Source organism: Anas acuta, chromosome 18, assembly GCF_963932015.1.
Source record: "Anas acuta chromosome 18, bAnaAcu1.1, whole genome shotgun sequence".
NCBI classification, from domain to species: domain Eukaryota; kingdom Metazoa; phylum Chordata; class Aves; order Anseriformes; family Anatidae; genus Anas; species Anas acuta.
This window is the reverse complement of record NC_088996.1, coordinates 3125388-3144706: the sequence shown is the minus strand read 5'-3', so window position 1 is coordinate 3144706 and position 19319 is coordinate 3125388. Positions and strand designations below refer to the sequence as shown.

Here is a 19319-nt window from a genome sequence, read left to right as displayed (position 1 = left end):
AGCATTTATGGCCTCTGTTATGCCTTATTTCAGCTTCTCCCATCCAAAGCCCCCTGCACGTCTCCAGCAGGTATGGTGAGAGTTAAATAGGGCAGTGCACGGGCATGGCCCGCTCCTGCAGACAATTATTTGGGAGGGTGAACAGACTGAAATGAGACACGACACTAAAGCTGGAGTAAATAGAATGATAAGCAAACTCTTCCAAAAATTTTCCTTTAAGAAAATAATAAAAAAAAAAAATCAGGCACGGATGCAATTAACATCACCCAGCTGTGCCTTCCCTCCTGATCCCCTTTGGGTTTTATGGGGTCTAAGGTGCAGAACTTGTGATTTTGGTGTCTCCACCAACAAACCAAACCCAAGAGTTTACATTAAGAACCAATTCATACAACAAAACTAAAACCACTGCATTTTCATCAATTAACAGGTCAAAGATACTTCCTTGTTTTACTTTTTCCTTTTTTTCCTTCCCCATGCTGTTATATTAGAAGACACTTAGATTTTTTAAAAGAAAGAGAATTATCGTCAGAAACCAGCTTAAAATGCAAGTCTTCCTGTTTATGAGTGGAAGATACTGCAGCGCTTCTCAGGATAGCTTGTGTTTCTGCCGCACTGTTAAAAATACATTATGGATGTCAACACCTAATTACTCTGACAACTGCCGTTACTTCCCCTTGTGCTTTTTCCACAGACAGACTCAAAAGGAGGAAGACCGGGCAGGTTTTTTTTCTCCTAAAATCATTGACTGAAAGGGAAGGGTGAATCCCTTGGGGGGGAAGGTGGGGGGAGGTTGCTCTTGGTGCACACGGGATATTTTCATCTACCGATGCTCTGAATAAGCAGTGGAAGGAGAAAAAAGAACAGCAGACGGTGTAAGACACAAAGTGAGCATTTAATTCCTACTCAGGGCTTCCATCGGGAAGTCTGACCGTGGATATTCAAGGTATCGTAGCAGAACTGAGAAGACATCCCACAACAGGCAGGGGGAGCGGGGCTGAGCCCAGCCTAGACGTACCCCACCAGCCGCGCCGTGCAGGGGAAGCTCTTGCGCATCCCCATGCACTTCTCCTGGTCAATGAAGAGAGAGTTGGCTTTGACAGCCAGGTCGTGCTCCAGGACTGCCTTGGACCGGACCAACGTCTGCAGCGTGTCCTCGGCATCCCTCAGGCGCTGCTGCAGGCTCTGGATCGTCTCATCGAGTTCGCGGACCTCATTGACAAGGCTGGGGAACAGCAAGAAACCTCATGAGCATGGAGGCAGAAGGATTTCCCCCTTCGGTGAGGTCAGGTTAACTCGACCCTATTTTCTGGCAGCCGTGCATGAAAGCTGAGGGCTGGGCTGCTCCTCCGCGTGAAAGCTGAGGGCAGGAGGCTGCACCAGGGCAGGGAGCCCCAGTGGTTTCCTGTTCCCCTTCGGGTTTGTGGCTTTGTCTGTTCACCCTCCTGGATTTCCTTGGGCAAGGGTCCTCCCCACACCCAAAGACATACAGCCAGCAGCAGAGGAGAGTTGCGAGAGGCTAAAAGTGAATGTGAAACTAGTGGAAGACAGAAAAAAATTAAAAAAAATAAAAAAATAAATAAAAAGGAAAAAAAATAACAGCAAGTGAGATGTTAAAGAGGGTCAAGAGCTGGGTGTTCTGAGAAAGCTTAAAATTGCTTTTCAAAGATTTCCCTTTGGATCAGGCCAAGGGGCGGCCCAGGCAGGGAGCTCAGCCCCCTCCTTGCTGCATGGGGGTGGCTGCTCAGGACACCCTTGGGTGCCCGGCTTCTCCTCCAGGCAGAGACAGCATCGGGGTGATGCTAATGAGAGGAGAGCAGAGGTGGCATCAGGATGGGTAAGACACAAAGTAGGATGTGGCTGAGCTCTCCCCAGGTTTTCTTCCTTTCTCTGAGAAAGGGGAAGACCCCTCCAGATTCACAAACCCACCAGCTCCCGCCCAGTAAACTGGCCAGCTTAGGTTTGTTTTTCCTTCTGTGCCTACAGCAGCAGCAAGGTCACCGCCAGGGGCCAGGGAGACAAATCCCTTATCTGTGAAACATCCTCGCTTCTGCCTCTTGGGGAAGCTGCTGGTTTTGGCCTGCCTTCCTCTCAGAGTGCTTGGTAACCTTGGAAGGCTGAAGGGAGAAGGAGGAGGAGGAGGCACGGAAGGAAGCCCTGGCCAAGCCTCTCCTGCTGACGGGGCAGATAAGACCTTGAAGGAATGCCAAGAAGCAGTTGCGCAGCCTGCCCCAGTCTTCCAGGAGCCTCCCGCGATCCTGCACTCGAGAGTTTTTGTTTTCCACTGTCCCCAGGGCAGGTGAGGACAGTCCTTGCTGCTACCTGCTTCTCCCTGTGTTGCACCTTTCTTACTGGTACCCCAGGGGAAGGAGCTGAGTGCTCTCAGGGTGATACTATGGGGGAGCAAGAGGCTTATTCTTCCAAACAGGGCACATCCAACCATGGGGAGGAGGACATTGATCCAAGTGGGATCAATTCAGATCAATTCAGCCCCTCATGGGGCAGCATCAGGCTGTACCTGGCCATGGTGTGGCCATGGCACAAGAGCCTCCTCCATGGGTGCAAAGCTCTCCCAGCACCAGGGATGCTTGCTCAGTGCTTTCTGCTATATGCATTTAAACAAGGACTATATAGAAAAAAATAGACCCCGGTCAGTTTTGTCACCCAGTGATGCTCCTGAGGGCTACCACTGGTGACTCCTCGTGGGTGCTGCCAGCCCCACGCTCCGGCCTTACCGCAGCTGGGCGCTGTCCCGGCACAGCTCCACGTGGGGCCTCCGCGTGCGCTCGTCCAGCCGGGTCTGAGCGACTTTTAGCGGAGGCACTTTGTCCCTAATGGCTTTTCGGATGGCTTCGATGCTCATCTCGATCTGGAAGATTTCCTGCAGTGTCTGGCATGAAAAAGAAACAGGTGCATAAATTCAAAAGTGCATTCTCAAATAACAGCATCGTTTCCCATTGCCCTGGACCTGGGCCAGGTCTGCATGGAGGTTTTTGCTTGGGAGACACCACTGAGAAGAGATCATTTTACACCAGAAGGGAAGGGCTGAGGGCACCTTGGCCAGGTGGGTCTGAATCTTGCTCTTGGCGTCGGCTGTCTCGGCGATGCGGTTGGTGAAGGCGACGTTCGCGCTGTTGAACTGATTCCACATCTCGTTGGCCGTTACCACCAGCAAATTCTCGATCTCATCCCGCAGCTTGGCAGAGGCCGCCCGCTCGCTCTGGGAGCGCAGGATGTTGTCGTCCGTAAACTTGGCCCAGGAATCTGGCACTGAGATGCTGCGGGAGGAAAGGGGAGGCCCCCGGTGGCCCCGTGCTGCTGGAGCTGCCCATGGGCAGGCACCAGGTCGGGTTAAACACAGCCTCCCAGGGATCCATGCTCTTTGGCCACATGAAAGTTAAACATCTGGACGCCATTCATCCCATAAAGGTTATCAAATACTGACATGTCCATGACAACTCTGCAATAATTAGGAAGGCTCACACAAACAGTAGATTCCCATAGAAAAAATGAGATTTTAATCAGCCCTCGTATTTACATGTTAATGGCATTAAAGTGCCAAGTGATTCACAGCTCTGTGACAACACACAGACTGCACTGACTCATTTTGCTCGTAACTTATCTCAATTTCATACAAAACTGAATGAGCATTAGATAATACTCGATTCCCTGTCTGTGCACTCGGGATGGAGTTCACGCCTGTGCAGCAGTCCAGAACAAGGTCAACAAAAGCCTCAAATACCACATAAGCTCCATTTAAAACATGCTGATCCTCTGCACATTTTACCCCCTCTGAATTTCAGCATCAATCCTTTGCAATTCACTTGCCTGTCTAAATATGTCTGAGCTCTGTTGTGAAGAATTATTCAAGCACCAGAAAAAAACGAATCAATCCATGTGTGTCCCCCCCCAACAACTGCATGTGTCTGTGTGCACAGCAGATTTATCCCCCGAGCCCTTTGCCACTCGCAGCATATCTCTGCGAGTGCTGCTTTAGGTCATCGTTCATTTATTGCAGAGCCAAAGCTGAATTCCTGGCACCCAAAAGCATCTGAACTCTGTCCCAGGACCATGCTCTCTACTCCTTTATCTTCTGTGCCACCTGGGCTCCCTGCCAGCCCCTCTGCCAGCAGCCCCCAGACTTTCCGTCAATGAAGAGCACCTGGGAAGCACCGACACAGCCTTGGACATGTGCACGGACCTAACGAGGTGCGTCGCAGTGCTGAGCTGAATTCGTTTTCAGGCTGATCTCTGCACCCTGATCTAATGTTTAATTAGGTGGGACGCACTTCATTCTGCTTTTTCTCTCTAAACCTTGTTCTTTGAGCCACCCAGTACAGAGGGCTGGGCTGGATATGGCACGCCAAGGCACAGGGGATGGGGACAGCCAGTGCTGTGCCAGAACAGCCAGTGCCGTGCCAGGACAGCCACCACCATGCCAGGAGTGCCATCACCATGCCAGGACAGCCACTACCATCCCAGGAGTGCCACCACACCCCTGGGACCCGCAGCCTGGTGCTGGAGTGCACTCACGTGGCATCGACCCGCTCCACCCCGCGGTGGTAGCTGATGCCGTCGGAGGTGTTCCTCAGGTGGTGGCACTTGTCGTCGATGCGGTAGGCTGTCTGCTTGTTGGCCAGATCCCTCTCCACCTCGTGCTGGGCCGCCCTGTTGGACCTTTGGCAAGGAAAGAGCAGCCGTCAGTGTCCCGCGTGGCTCAGGGCTTTCCCCCGGGACTGCGGGCTCCCACGAGCATCGCCACTTTTTTGTATGGGGCTGACAGAGGGGGTCACATCTACAGGATGGGGTAAGGGTGGGGGTCTGCTGGGGTTCACGTTACAGCTGCAAAGTCACTTCAGCCCTGCCACACGAGCTGGGAGCTGCCCCTTACGCGAGCTGGGCTTTCGCCCTGTCCAGGAAGCGCTGCATCCTCTCCTGGCACGACCTGATGACGTCCACCTCCTGGGCAGAGACAAAGCACAACAACGTCAGTGTCCACACTCGTTGGTCCTGGTCACACTCATCCCCTTGGGCCTCTCCAGCCCTGGTGTAGTGACCAGGAGGGGGACAGGACAGTGCTATGGCCACAGCCGCAGCCTTTGCCCTGACTTTTGGGGGGTGGCCAAGCATTTTCTTGTCTTGGTTTCCACTCCAAGCAGTGCTTAGTGCCTCACTGTGGCAGCAGGGCCAGATCCTGACCTGGTCTGACTGCTCATAGCAGTTACCTGGATGAGCTACACAACCATCCCCAATCAGCACCTGCCCTTTTTGCTCCCGGAATGTTTTCTACCCCAGGAGAGATCCCACACAAATGGGACAAGGAGATGGATTTTCCTTCAGTGCGAATTCCCAGCCACTTCTAAGAATGAGGCTGGAGGAAGGCATGTGCTGCTCACCACTCTCCTGACTTCAGCACACCTCCGTCACGTTTGTGCAGCCCCGGATCCTGGAGGCAGTGATAGGGAGGCTCCAAAACAGGTAATTTTTAAGCTCTCTGGTTTGTAACAACCAGCTGAAAAGTACGGCCTAAATGTGTCCTCAACACTTGAAATCCAAACAGCCATTATAAAGATACCAACTCTGATTATTTTCCTAAAATCTCATGACCTTTAAACCAATTTGCTAATTTTTAGGGCCTGACTCATAAGAAAAAATCTTCTAACAGAGCAGTGGCTTCACAGTCCCAGGGGCTGCCGTTTCCTTCCCAGCTTCACGAGGCCCTCGCAGTGATTGTGCTTTGCTGTGCCCTGGGTTAGGATCCCATCTTCTGTGCCAACTCTCATCTTGTTTGCTTTTATTCATAATTTAAAGCAGACTATATAAAGGCAGGCAGGAGTGCACGTTTTTATGGTTTCTATAAAATGTACTGCTTAAGTACACAGAGCGGCAGTCCTGCTGCAGCCGCGCTGCTCTGAGCAAAGCAAAGCTGGGGGTAGATGTAATATTTTTATTAGACTGGCGAGTACAGCTGGGAAAAGCAGAGAAGCCATTGGCCACACACTGCCTCCCTCTATCTGTACGTGCATATCTGTGTGTGCTGAGATGCATGTAGGTGCTGTGCGGGCAGGGCTCTGGGGTGCAGGACACGGGGCAAGAAGACGGGGACAGAAACTGCTTGAAGGGGGACCAGGACCTCTGCATGCTGCACAAAGACACAGCTGCTTTCCAGTAAGTTAGGGAAAGTCTTACCCCAAAATGTGGGCGTGCTGTTGATGGACACACCATCCCTTGGCCCAGGGACTGAGGGGATTAGTGCCCAAGAGCCAGCTATGGGACAGGTAGGGCAGTTTGGGCAGAAGGAGCTCTAGCACACGCTCTGTGCTGCCAGACTCACTGTGAAGAGCTCTTTCTCCACGTTGTCGTGCACCAGGTCGATGCCCATCCTCTTCTCCCGGTGGAGCAAGCACTCCTGAGCGACCTGTTGGGGACATGCCAAGCTGCAGGGACAGGGTCCTGTCCTCCAGCAATGTAAGAGAAAAGAAATTGGAGGTGGGCACAGAGAGGAAAAACATGTCCAGGGCAGGGTTTAGCTGGCAATGAGCAGCTGAGCTGCAACATCAGCATTACATTGTACGAGGAGTGCACGTGGCCCTGGTGCACCCGCAGCTGTGCACGGGGACCCGGGTCTGGCTGGAAGCTGACCTCACCCGAGCCACGTAGCACAACATGGGCTTTCCTATCCCAACCCAAGATGTTGGATATACTGCTAATAAAAATATTTGGTTAAGCAAATAGTGTTCTGATGTGCTCAGCATGCACTGATCGGGGATGCAGCAGATGGCGAGGGGCTTGTTTACTGCTGACTTAACTAACGGTCCCTTAATAAAAACTTTCTAGACATTACGGGGCTCCAATGAAACTTAATTAGACGTTTGAATGGCTGCAGATGTCTCAGCAGCAGTCTGCAGTGTGCAGCCTGCTGGGCACAGCGCTCACCTGGAGCGGGGCCTCGGTCTCTGCCAGGGCTCTTTCCAGCCGCCTCTTCATGTCTGAGAGTGCGTTGGTCTCCCCGATCATCTCATCCAGCTCATGGCAGAGCTCCGACTTCCAAAAGTCGATGTCATTGACACGCTCTCCCAGGTTTTTGGTGCTCTCCGTCTGCGTTTTCTTCGTCTGCTGGTACTTGTCCTGAATCAGGCGGGAGGTGTCGACCCTGAGGTTCTCCGAGTTGTGCCTGGACGTCTCCGACTCCCTGTAGTTGGTGAGGTTGGAGCGGTACCAGTCATCGGGGGAGTACCGGGTGAAAAGGGACGTCCTGTTGGAAACGAACGGCAGCGTCTTGCTGGGGGTGAGCCCCTGGGCGCTTCCAGAAAAGGGAGCCAAAGTGGGATTGATGGCAGCCGTCCTATAGTAGGCGCTGGGTGCCCAGGGAAGGCTGAAGCTCTGAGGCAAGGGGTAGTAAGGAAAACGGTTCTTGTAGCTCGAAGCCATGGTGCTGATGGCAGGCAGAAAGTTGGTGGGGGTCGACCTCGGGTGGGCATGAGTTGCCGTCAAGGGCGAGCCGACGAGCTCCATGCTTGGTCGCTGCTCTTAGGGCAGGGGTCCTGCAGGGGGAGGAGGCAGGAGTCGCACTCAGCAAGCATTTCTTGTAGCAACACAAGCAACGTACAACACCGAGAGCAAGCACACAGCACCCACACAGCACCCAAACGGGCTTAGAGCCCTCGAAAGCAAATCCCTCCTGACAGCATCCCGAGCACTTGTATATACAAGGATTTGGCTTTGTTGTTAGTATCTGGTGTCAGGTCTTGAAAAGCAGAGAGAAACAAATCATCGCTGCTGAGGAGAATGACAGATATTATGCCTTCATTTTCCTTAAATCTGTCATTCCAATGAAAGTGTAGTTGCTGATTCTCTGCTGTTCGTTTGTTTCTTTTGGCCGGCATATCTGCTGATCTTACAGTGCTCCAGATGTGATTTTCCCTTTAAAAGTTCCATTACCGGCCCTGATAGCCGTGTCCCTTTGGGGCTGCTACCAACCCAGCGTGATTTGTGGGTGAGGGGCTCTGTCCTCACTGCACCCTCACTTGCACTAAAAGCTCAAACGAGGAGCCTGCAGGCAAGCTGAGCTGTGCAGAACTACACTCAAATTCAAAAAAACTCCCACCAATTTTACTTAAAAAAAAAGGCATCTCTCTTGACTTGCAAAGGAAGAAAAATGTCTGTGTTGCAGCCAATGTCACATAAATGCACTTGGAAAGGAGAAATCATCCCACAGTCTTTCGGGGTCACCTCGTAAACGCCAGCAACCCAAGGCAGTAACCCAGAGCAAAGCATCCCAGGGAGACTGGCACCACTGGATGCCCTCACAGGTGGGGGGAGCTCCTCAGCCAAGTGAGATCAGAAATACAAGTCAGAGGGCCAGGTAAAGTACCCAGAGCACCTAACCCAAGGACACGTGCTCAGGAGGGTTTCTTGTGCTTGATGCAGAGCTCTTGTATGGTTGCAAGTGTCACCCACAGGCAGAGTAAGTCACCACAGACCATCATAGCCTGCTGCTGTGGTACATGGACATGTCCTGCCCCAAACACATCCCATCCACATCCCACCCAGCCTGGCCAGAGCCCTGCTGAAAGGCTGGGACACCAGCGTGCCACAAGGCCCATGGATGGCAGGGGTTTTGACACGAGGCATTGCTAAATCCCGTTTGCTACTGCATGCAGTCAACATTATCCCTTTAAAAATAGGCCATTTGCATGCAGTGAACTGGCTGTTATTCTCGAACAAAGTGTCCACACAAGCAATCACATGATGAGCTTTAATTGCTCCTCTTGGGCTACCCTGATCAATTTGCATGAGTAGGCAAGCTGAGAGAGGCCGGCCTGTTTTCGAAATTACAAAACCCTTGGGGAAAAGAGGGGTTTTTGCTTCTAGCCAGCTCTGCAACAAAGAGCACCTCTACAAAAGGCAGGACCAACAACCGCTCACAGCTTCCTACCAAAATGCTTAAAACAGGATGGATGGGCGAGGGAGAGATGAGCAGGTCCTGTGCCCTGGTGGCACCGCCAGGCTGCTGGCAGCGGGTGACACTCGCTGGGTCTCCGGTACCCGCAATGGTTTGATACATCCATGTGAGCGCTGATCAAAATGCAGCTATTAAATAAATGCATGGCACATACAGGAGAATAACAGGTCCTGCAGCTAGGGTAAGTCAGAGGAAAATAGGGATGAGTCAGAGGGGAAACGTGCCCAGCCTGCAGCTGGGAAATCATTGAACTTTGCGGATGGTATTTTCAAGCCGTGCCCGATTTTGGCCTCTCTCGCCTGGCTGCCCCAGTACCTGAGTCCAGGGCAGCAGAGCTGTGGGCACCGAGCCTCGGCCCCGGGGTCTGACCTGGCCCAAGCAGCGCTGGGACAGGCAGCGGGAAACTCACACCCTCGGGTTTAACAAAAATATATTTGCAAACACGAAGCCAGTCTGGCAGAGCCGAGGACGAAATGTCTGTGCTCGGGTCCAACAAAAACCTCTGTGCGTGCCGGTTCCCACAAAGCCGTCCCTTCAGCCCTTTTGTCCCTGCTGGGCTTCACCCAGCTCAGTGCTACTTTTTGTACCTGAGAAACAGCCTTCAGAGAGGAGACAACTTCCCTGGCTCCCACCCCGCACGTAAATTATTCCCTTTCAGATCCTGATATATGTATCTTTAGAAAAGGAGAAAAAAGCCCTTGGGAATGGATTGGGGTTGTATTTCCCTGCATTTCCAGCTGAAATAAATGTTCCTCCCTCCCCCTAGGGATAAACCGCCCTCAGGTGACACTTTCTGCCCCCCTGAACACAAATGCTCTGGAGCCCCCGACCACCTGAGCACAGGGGTATAAGAGGTACCACCCCAATGATACCTGGAGGGGATTAGGAAAAATATCTACTTCTAACACCCCCATTACTCCCAGTTAAAGCATACGCTTACCTCTGCTGCCTGGGTGGGTGCTCAGGGGGTGCCTGGGGGCTGCCCCTCACCACCGTGCTGTCGGGCTGGGTGGCAGCAGCGCTGGGTGCTGCAGCATCCCCAGCACCCGGCTGCCAGGGACACAGGACCTGGGGGGACGTTGCTACAGGCGCTGGGTGCTCAGTGACCGGATTCTGCCTGGGCAACCTCCTGCAGCTGCTATGGCAACCTGGGGATGCTGCTGGGCAATGCAGCGTTCTCAGCGGGCATCCTAGTGCCTGCCCTGGGCAACCTACTACCCCCGCTGGGCAACTCAGTGCAGCACCTGGGCAACTCAGTGATGGCTCTGGGCAACTTAATACTGGCCTTGGGCAACTTAGTACTGGCCCTGAGCAATCCAGTGCAGCTGTTGGGCAACCCAGTGCCCTAAATGGCACCACCCAGTGCAGCCTCTGGGCTATGTAGTGACTGTGCTGGGCAACTTGATCCCACCCCTGGGCAACCCTGTGCTGGCCTCGGACATGCTAGTGTTAGTGCTGGTGCTCCTGGGCCAGCCCCACATCACACTTCACCCAGGGGAAACATTTCCTTTGGCTTCATTTTATCCCTTTAGACTAACTGTCAGCAACGCGGATGGTAAATCAAATATTCAGGCTGATGTTTGTCCTTTCGTATTCCATTGTCAGTTTCTTCTCGTTTTCCCACCTATTGTAGTTGCTGACTGAGATGGTACCAAAATGCTTTACAGCCTCTCGTGAGCAGAAATCCAGAAATCCTTGCCTCTTTGCCAAAGATCCGACAGAAAAAATAATTCAGTCCAACTGCTTCGCATATACAAAGCTCAGCATGCTTTGATTTCACTTTAAACACTCATCTTGTTTTAGCCGGGTGAAGAATCAACTTAATCAAACTGAAATAAAAGGCTCAGCACACAAGCTGCTTTTCTGCAGCTCAGCCAGATCTTTCCAGCAGACGATGGGCAGCCTCTGCCCCTCGGCAGGACCCAGCCCATCTCCGTGTCCCCCGCATCCATCCCCACCTGCACGCCCTGCTCCAGCTGATCTGGTTCAGGTGAATCATTGCATGATGAGGGATGCCACTAGTGGTTGTAGGTCACCACACTGCCTCAGTGGCATTTGCTGGAATTAAGCAGTAATATTTAGATGGCATTGTAGGGAAGGGACTTTCTAGGGATGCATCGGTGGCAGCAGACAGGGACATGAGCACTGTGCTGCAGGGGGACAGAGGGGACAGCAGAGTGGGTGAAGCTTTGGTCCCATCACAGCTTCTGCAGTGGATTTTCAAGTGCTTATGATGTGCCTTAAAGCTACAAAGGTGAGGCTTCAGTGAAACTGCCAAATTCACAAGCTGATTGACTCCAAAGCAAGAAGTTACCAACTGTACCCAGTACGTGAACCCGATACCCCTCATGCTCCAGTAACCACACTGATTTAAGTGGACAGTTCACATCACCTCCACTCATCCCAGTAATTAAACCCAGTCTCTTAATTACAACTACGACTTTGACAACATCAAATTCTCTAAAATCACAGACCTCCCACTCCCAGTTCCAGTGGGACATCCCCAGACTTGCTGGACGTGTGAGAACACCACTCGTCCCAAAGCCTTGACCATTTTAGCCCAGAGCCAAAAAAGAAACAAGCGTGGAAGCGTGAGGCTGATGTGACGCACTGGTGCCAGCCCAGGTTCGCCTGCTTGGCTAAACTGGAATTACAAGGGATACATTTAGATACCTAAGTACAAAATCTACTGCCAAAAGCTGTCAATCTTCCTGTCACAGCTCTGCGTTCTCACTGCCTATTAATACATCTGGGATCGTAAGCTGCCTTTCTGAAAATACCCAGATCCGGATTCTTTACAGCATCTGTCAAAGAGCCCACAGAACATTGCCCCATCACAGAGCTTTATTCTGCTTTTGAGTGTTCCTCTCTCTCCTTCAAACACCGTATCTGCCTGAAAGGGATCTATTGTCTGTGCAATAGCAGAACACTTTTCAAAAGACACATCAATTCATGAAGAACTGAAAAAAAATTAAACCACGTGTGGTGTGTCCTGTGCTGTCATACCGCAGGGCAGGGATGTTCACAGGCAGCACATGCTCACCCTGGCCCAGGGCTACTTTAGGATTCCAACAGCTTTCAAGATTTTATCTATTTGTGAAAGCAAGGCTGGCTTCTAGGGACGAGCTGCACCCATGGGTCCTGCTCTTGGCTCCGTCTGGCTGGGAAATGCATGAGACTTTCCAGGGTTTTGCTGGAACCTGTTCCAGTGAAAACTGTGATTGAACATAAAAGATGGAGGGCCAAGGACTCTCCAGGCAAGTCCTGAGATGCCTTGGTCTGTACACATGGCCAGTGAAAAAATATGTTTATGGCCGCTGCCAAGCCTGTGGCCATATTTGTATTTGGACACCAAATCTGGAGGAGATGAAGGGAAGGATGAGCAGCTTGGCAAGGAGAAAGGTGGCTTTGGGCACGTGAAGCCACTGGAGATTATGTAGGGCTCAACCCCTTTCCTCTGCCAACAGCCCTGTGAAGAGCTCAGGACCTTCCCCCATGGCTGGAGAAGCCCAAGCACCTCTGCTGGCCCCTCCAAAGCCCCATGCAGCACCTCAAGTACCACCATTCTGCTGGTGGGACCTGTCAGAAACCCCAGCTCCTGGACCTGCTGGCAGTACCTCTCTGCGCTCTGCAGGTGGACAGGTAATGCCAAATTCAGATCCGTGGTTAATCCCAGCTCCTTTGAGTCACTTCTTTGGTTTCCTTAAAGAGCTACAAAAATGCATCCCCAACAGGACCAGACTCCCCTCCCTTTGCTCTGGTTTAACATGGGATGAACTCTACATCGTCAGCGAGCCTGTTAATGCTGCAATGCAGGTGGGCCCATCTGCATGCTACCATCTTGACAAAGGCTTGAGAAAATATCTTGTGTGTATTGCAGCCCCATCCTGCACCCAGTTCCAACACAGGAGCTGTTCATAGAAAAACTGATGAAAACATGCGTTGTGAGACTTTTCCTTTCTCTGAGGTGGAAGCGTGCTGTAGATACCTTGATGCTTTGAAAGAGACGTGAGCAATACACCAAATATTTTGCAGAAATCAATGGCAATTATCTGAGAGAATCATTTTTATCTATGGGCTTCATGGGAATTTTTTCACATAAGAGGTTGTTAGTGATTGCTTTCCCAGAACCTGCCTTTTCTGCCAAAGTTCCCCTCTCCTTTTCCACCCTGACTTTCAGCTTAGCAAAACCCTGATTTTCCTACCAATAAACCCAAGGGATACATTCGTGCCAAGTGCTAGTGAGCAAGGGCAGGCTGCAGAGAGGGGGCAAAACAAAACCTCAGACCTCTGCCCTGTCCTACCAATTGCCCTCTGGTCATCCTGGAGCTAGAGCGCCCGTTTCCACCTCCTCCCACCCTCGTCCTGATGGGGTGAGCAGGTCCCACTTCAGCCCTGCCCCAAAGCAGAAGGTTCAGCCTCCTCTACTGGAAGACAAGTCACCAAATTGGCAAAGGCCCCAAAGAAACAATTGAGTTAAACCAGCAGGACCTGTTGTGTGGAGAAGCACATGACATCGATGCTGACTTACCTCTGTCCCCACACAAAACTGCCCCAGAGCAAAGATGCTCAGGAGCTGCGCGTGGTGTGCCAACAGGAGCCCTCTGCTCCCAGCTTGACCCACGGGGACAGCTGAATGGAGCCCCCTCCCCTAGGGTTAGGCATTGCAGCCTAAAGCATTTCCCTTTATACTCAGTGGGAAGAGATAGGCCTCTGCAGAGGCCTTTATCTGAACTGCCCTAGGTGCTTTTTTAGGATTAGAGAAGCAGTGCATGGGGAGGTGCATTTCTCCCAAGTCCTGTCCGAGATGCACCGAGCGATACCCAGAGCCTTATGCCTAACTGAGCCAGGGCAGACGAGCCCGACTCTCTCAGATGAACCATCCTTAGACCTTCAGCAAGGTCAGACCTGCCAAAAAGCTGACCTCAAAGTCTGGGATTCCAAAGATACCAAGCATGGAAAATTGCTTCTTAGGTGATCATCACTTGAGGCTCTTCACGAAGAAGAAACAGATCAAGATGAGAAAGCAGACTGGTAGATGAATTATTTAGTCTAACCATAGTAGCACATGAGTGAGCTTTCCAAACAATAAATGTGGCATGAATAAATCATCACAAATCCCTCCTTGAGCTCTCGCGATGAGTCACAACCACCAAACCGCAGCTCCTTGCTCTGCCCGCTCAGGGCAGGCTACGCCGCGTGTCCACAAGGGTTGGATGCAGATAACCCACGTAATCCTAGCCGTGTGAACTCAGGAAACACAACGGTTTAGTTTATTGGCAAATTTCTCAGCAGTGCCCAAGTAACTGCAGGAAATAAAAGTGACTTATCTGGGGGAGGGTCTCCCTGTAGCTGCCTGTGGCAGGGCCAGGTCTTGCTTTCTGCGTTGGCTTTGTTGCAAAGTCCAAAGCTGTGGGAAAGATGTGCCTTAAATTGCATCCAGCAAGCAAAGGGCTTGTTCGCACCAGTGTGAAACTGTTATAAAATTCAATCAGCTACACAAACAAATAATATGCACGCAAGCAAGAACGAGACAGTCCTGCGCATACCCGCTGGTTCGCAGTCATATAAAAGGTCTAGACATTGGCATGAAAAAAGACAAAAATATGCACAGAGCAGACGATGCAGAGCGTAACACCACGTCTGGCTCCTCATGGGACCTGCCAGGGGCCTGACGGGGTTTTGTTCTTCCATTTTGTAATAACTGGAATCACTTCAGTGAGCTTGGATGCTGCTCTGTACAGTTTGTTACAGGCTAAGCATGTGCCTATCCCTGCAGAAAGACCCTGCTTCTGCACAGGGTCACACTTCAGGGTTACCTCCTTGACCACCTCTGGCACACAGAAAATGACTTATCCCCGTCCCCAACTAGTTTTCCTTTGTGAATCCCATCTCGATGTGCAGCCCTGGATTTATCAGGTGCAACTTTCCAGCACCCCAGGGGCTGGATTTTTAGAAGAAGGCCAGGCAGAAACCACTCGGAGCCAATGTCACTGTGGTCCCATAACCGATGGAGCGTGAGGAAGGGAGATGAAATCAGTTTCTCTACACTCGCTTTGAAACATCCCACCCGTGAAAGCATTTAACCATGTGCTGTTTATTAACATCCCCACCAGCCCCAGTATTTCAGTGCAATTTAAACACAAACCTAAAATTAAGCCTAAGCATCTGAGATCTGCTGAGTAGAAATGGATGGTTCGTGTGATTAATGCTAGGCACATGCTTTTGTGCTTAGCTGCAGTGAGTTATTGGTGGCCTCTCCATGCTCATATACATTCCCCATTTCTGAGCCAGATGTGAAAGCAATTAGCACAATGGGAAGACTATCTTTAAGTCTGTGGGGCTTTTTATAGGTTGGTGTTTATTTTTGGACCTACTTTCTTGAGGTGAACTTTGGCAGGCTGTTCAAGGACTGGTTTATGTCATGACTGGCTATTGTTTGAAGTTTTTTATTGCTTTGGCAAGGCTTTGGGTTGGAAAGAGGAGGGGGGAGCTTTTGTATTTTTTTTTCTCTGTCATCTTATTCTGGCTACTCTTTAACAGACAGCAAAAGGATCACAAAGTCTCTGGTGCCAATAGGAGCGACCTCAGCTTCTGCCTCCTCAGGAAATAGCAAGGGCTGAAGGCAGTCCTGCTATGGAAGTGCCCAGAAAGGTCATCTGGAAAAAAGAACAGCCTCATGGAAACTGCTTTTAAAAAGAGGAAAATATAAAAAAATCTCTCTCCTCACTTTTCAAGTCCCCTTGTGGCATGGCCAGGATGCTCTTTCCGCAGCCATATAAATACCTTTCCCTGTGGCACTGCACTCTGGTGAAGAAGCTTTGCCCCTCTGCAGCACCTTATTACACAGCCCCTCACTTGCCCATGCTGCAGGGCTCCTGTCCCCAGGGAATTAACCCCCAGCAGGCACAGAAGGTCCAGAAGATGGAGGTCCTGGTAGCGCTGCCATCAGCACAGTGCCAGTGAGGTACTGGGAGCTCTGCGGTTCTCTTCCCCACCCCTAATGCACTCTCCCAGTTCAGGGCAAAGAAAATCAGCTCCTGTTGCACAGCTATTTCAGTATGTCCTCAGCAAACACAGTAAAAGTCCCTTGCCTGAACTGCTGCAGCAAACCTGCTGGACACAGCATCAGGAGCCATGCGATGCTGTGTTTAAGCTCCCTTCGCACATCTGCTTGGTTTCTACAGCAGCAATACTGAGTGGGTGATGTGCTGGATGTGCTACAGCCATTAGGGAGGAATTCAGCCAGCCCAGGGCAAAAACAGCCTCATCCCATCCTTTTTCTGTGCCCTCTGCCTCACTGGGCTTAGGGTACAATTGGGTGCTCACACTTGGGTGCAGAGGTGAGAAAATGCACAGGAGATTGGACTCCATCCCCACACACCAACCCTGGGACCTCCTGAAGCTGCAGCCAAAACTCGACAAAGTAGATATGAGCTGCTGTTACTCACATTTTCCAAAATACAGGAGTCGTCGGCTGGATGGTTCCAGTGCTGCTCTGTTCTGGACACACACACCAAGCATTCACAGTGCTTATGAGTGCAGTTATTTAAAAACACCACCCAGTCTGTGCTTGGCTCTGAGCAGAGCTGATTTAAACACTTCAGCTGAGTGTTCACCTGCAGAGTTACTTCTACTGCAAATGAAGCAATAATTCCATGTGGTTGCTATTATTGAGTATCACTCGTTAGCTCAAGGGACTTTTATCTCCAGAGGAAATTTCCTTTTATCAGATTTGGCCACTGAAAGCTCTGATGAGCATAAAGCATGCGTAGTTAAGAGCCATTTCGAAATGTGATACGAAATCAAGATATGATTTAGTTGCTGCATAAGGACACCAAAACAGCCTACCTGCTTGGCCAAGCATTGTGCTGGACGTGGAGCCTGGATCTGCACTGCCTGGTCCTTTCAGAAAATTTGGCTTTCTCGCCACATTCGCAGCTGGCCCTGGGAGCTGTCACAGCCCCAGCCAGGATGCCAGAGATGGATCCTGCAACATTCCCAGGATGATTTTGGGTCCATTCCCAGCCACAGCCCAGGCACACACCAGCAGTCAGGTCAGCACCACACTGCTGTCTGTACATCAGCAGCCGCGGGGGCTTGAGGATTACAGGGGACATTTACTCCTCGAAACTCTTTCCATGCACAGCTAAAAAATAATTAAGAGTGCTGTAATCACACTAGATTCCGTAAATTACTTATTTCATTTGGTAGGGTTTTTTTTTTTATTGTTTTGTTTTGTTTTTCTAGATCATATTTCCTAATAAAAAACCACTTTTCTTCTATCATTGGTGAGTGTCTCCCATTATCTATCTGCTCCCAATGCACCAGCGAGAGGAGCGTTTCCTTGCCGCTGCGCCCCGCCGCAGACCTTTAGCGCTATCATTAAGATTCGATTACGTAAATATTTTGCCCGAAGCTTTATCTCATGTTACATGCAATTTTTATCCTTGGAACATCGTGGTCCACTTAGCCAGATGGAGTGTGCGGTGCCTGCTACAGAAAACAGCAAGCAGGGCTGAATCGATGGGCTTCCTCCCCTGCAAGTGGCGTGTATTTTCAAGCAGTTTAAGCAAAAGGTGCTTTCTGAGTGCATCCTGAGCAGCCTTCGGGAAAAAAAAAAAAAAAAAAAAAAAAGTTAATTTTGGCATTTCTGGGGAGATGAGTGTTGCTCCTCAGACTAATTGGCAAGAGGATGAAAGTCACTGTGGATAGTCTGGAGCACACAGCTGAGGCGTGCTAGGCGCAGCCTGGCAGAGCAAAGTCCTCTGGCTCCGCACCCCAAACCACCAAGCAGGTTTGCTCTAAAAAGCACCTTGCAGTTTGAAGCTTCTGTCAGTAGCTGAGATTTCCACCTGCATCTCCACAAGTGATGTGCCAACCTCTCACTGTCGCTCTAAATCCCAGTGCTTTTTCCTGAACCTCGAGGGAGCATGAAAAGTTTCTGGTGCGGGGCAATGCTGGTGCTGGATCCCCAGCGCTGCTCCTCTTGCACAGGAACTCTATTTTTTCCCCTACCTTTGCTAGCATAGTGCACACAAATGCTTTCTGCCTGCTCACACGCAGTGCTATCAGAAGTGCATGCATCTCCAAGCACCTGGACACCACTAATTGATTTTAATGAGAGCATCCCGCTACCTCTTGCTCTTCTGCACCTGTATGGGACCAGCCAGAGGAGCTGCTGCTTCCTAACAGCAGCTTCTCCTGCGACCTGAGAGCCAGGCTGGGCTTCTCCAGTGCCACCAACTGTCCTTGGAAGGAGAGAGGCTGGCAGAGAAGTCCTGCACTCAGAAATTCAGCACACGAATGAAGCTGAGGGCAGCAGGGAGAACCCTGCCATGGCTGAGCCCGAGCCACAGCACGATGGAGCTTCGCCTGCCAGCCCCACACAGCAAAATAAACACTCTGATTCCACCACTAAACAAAAATAGATAAAACCAGATAAGGACACCGAAGCAAATAATAACCAGGAAAAACCTGTGATAAATCATGAAAGCCAAAGAAGTATGCCAGGAAAGTTACATTTTCCCACCCTTCGCTGAGAAGCGATTTCACGCCGTGCTTGCCTGGACTGTCTGCAGCTACTAACAGCTACCAGGAGCTGGAGCGCCCACAGAGACCAGTAACAACACTCCAGAGACCAGTAACAAAACCCGGGGCTTCCAGTAAGGCCACTGCTCATCTCTCACAGAGAGACCCGTGGGACTTCCTCAACTGCAATATCTGCTGGGGCTGAGACAGCGCCGAGCTATGGGCAGACTCCTTAGCAAAGAGACTGCCAGGTGAGGGCGAAAAAGTGTATTCACTGCTGTGGATAAACCCTGTGTGCATGTTTTGGGGACCAAATACGAGGGAGAGAGGCACAGATACCAGTGGGAATGAGGAATTTATCAACTGCTCTGCTACAGCTCTGCCTTGTGTAAGCACTTCCACCTCCTTCTCCTCCCAAAAATGCCTTGCAGGTGGATGATGAGCACAGGAGCATCGCACGGACCAGAACCTTTCAGCTGCCTCAGGAGAAGCATTTAGTCCTTTGGCACAGCAAATTCCTACTAGCACCACCCTCACCACCCTGAGCAGATAAGCCCAAAAGGGCCACTTGTGCCACTGAAAAAAGCTCTTTGCTCCCTTGTCCCCACGCAGAGGTCACTCCTCTCGAGAGGTGCAGGCAGCTTGGGTTGGACCAACCCTTCCCAGAGCTGAAATTTTGGCACAAGCTCGGTTCCCTGGCTTGATTTTTCCCAAACAAGCTCTGAAGGTTTTTGGGTTTGCAGCCTGGTGGAGCTCACATTTTTCCACATTATTATTTTTCCCTCTTTCAGGAGTGTGCGATTCAGCTCCTGGGGGCTTTTCAGCA

The 19319-nt window shown here is 51.0% G+C and overlaps 1 protein-coding gene across 7 annotated transcripts in view; it reads right to left on the bottom strand.

Moving 5' to 3' along the window:
• Positions 1–873: 873 nt before the first annotated feature.
• Positions 874–19319, bottom strand: part of TEKT3 (tektin 3) — a 70387-nt gene continuing 51941 nt past the window's right edge. For 6 of the 7 annotated variants that reach the window (XM_068654773.1, XM_068654775.1, XM_068654771.1 and 3 more), the window contains exons 2-8: positions 6934–7541; positions 6332–6415; positions 4889–4959; positions 4531–4674; positions 3053–3275; positions 2733–2887; positions 874–1222 (exon numbers count right to left, since the gene is read on the bottom strand). In XM_068654773.1, coding sequence (XP_068510874.1) covers positions 1006–1222; positions 2733–2887; positions 3053–3275; positions 4531–4674; positions 4889–4959; positions 6332–6415; positions 6934–7512 — 1473 coding nt within the window. In that variant the 5' untranslated portion in view covers positions 7513–7541 and the 3' untranslated portion in view covers positions 874–1005. Of the gene's footprint in view, positions 1223–2732; positions 2888–3052; positions 3276–4530; positions 4675–4888; positions 4960–6331; positions 6416–6933; positions 7542–16413; positions 17206–19319 lie in introns of those variants that run through there. The other variant, XM_068654772.1, reaches the window with a different exon arrangement.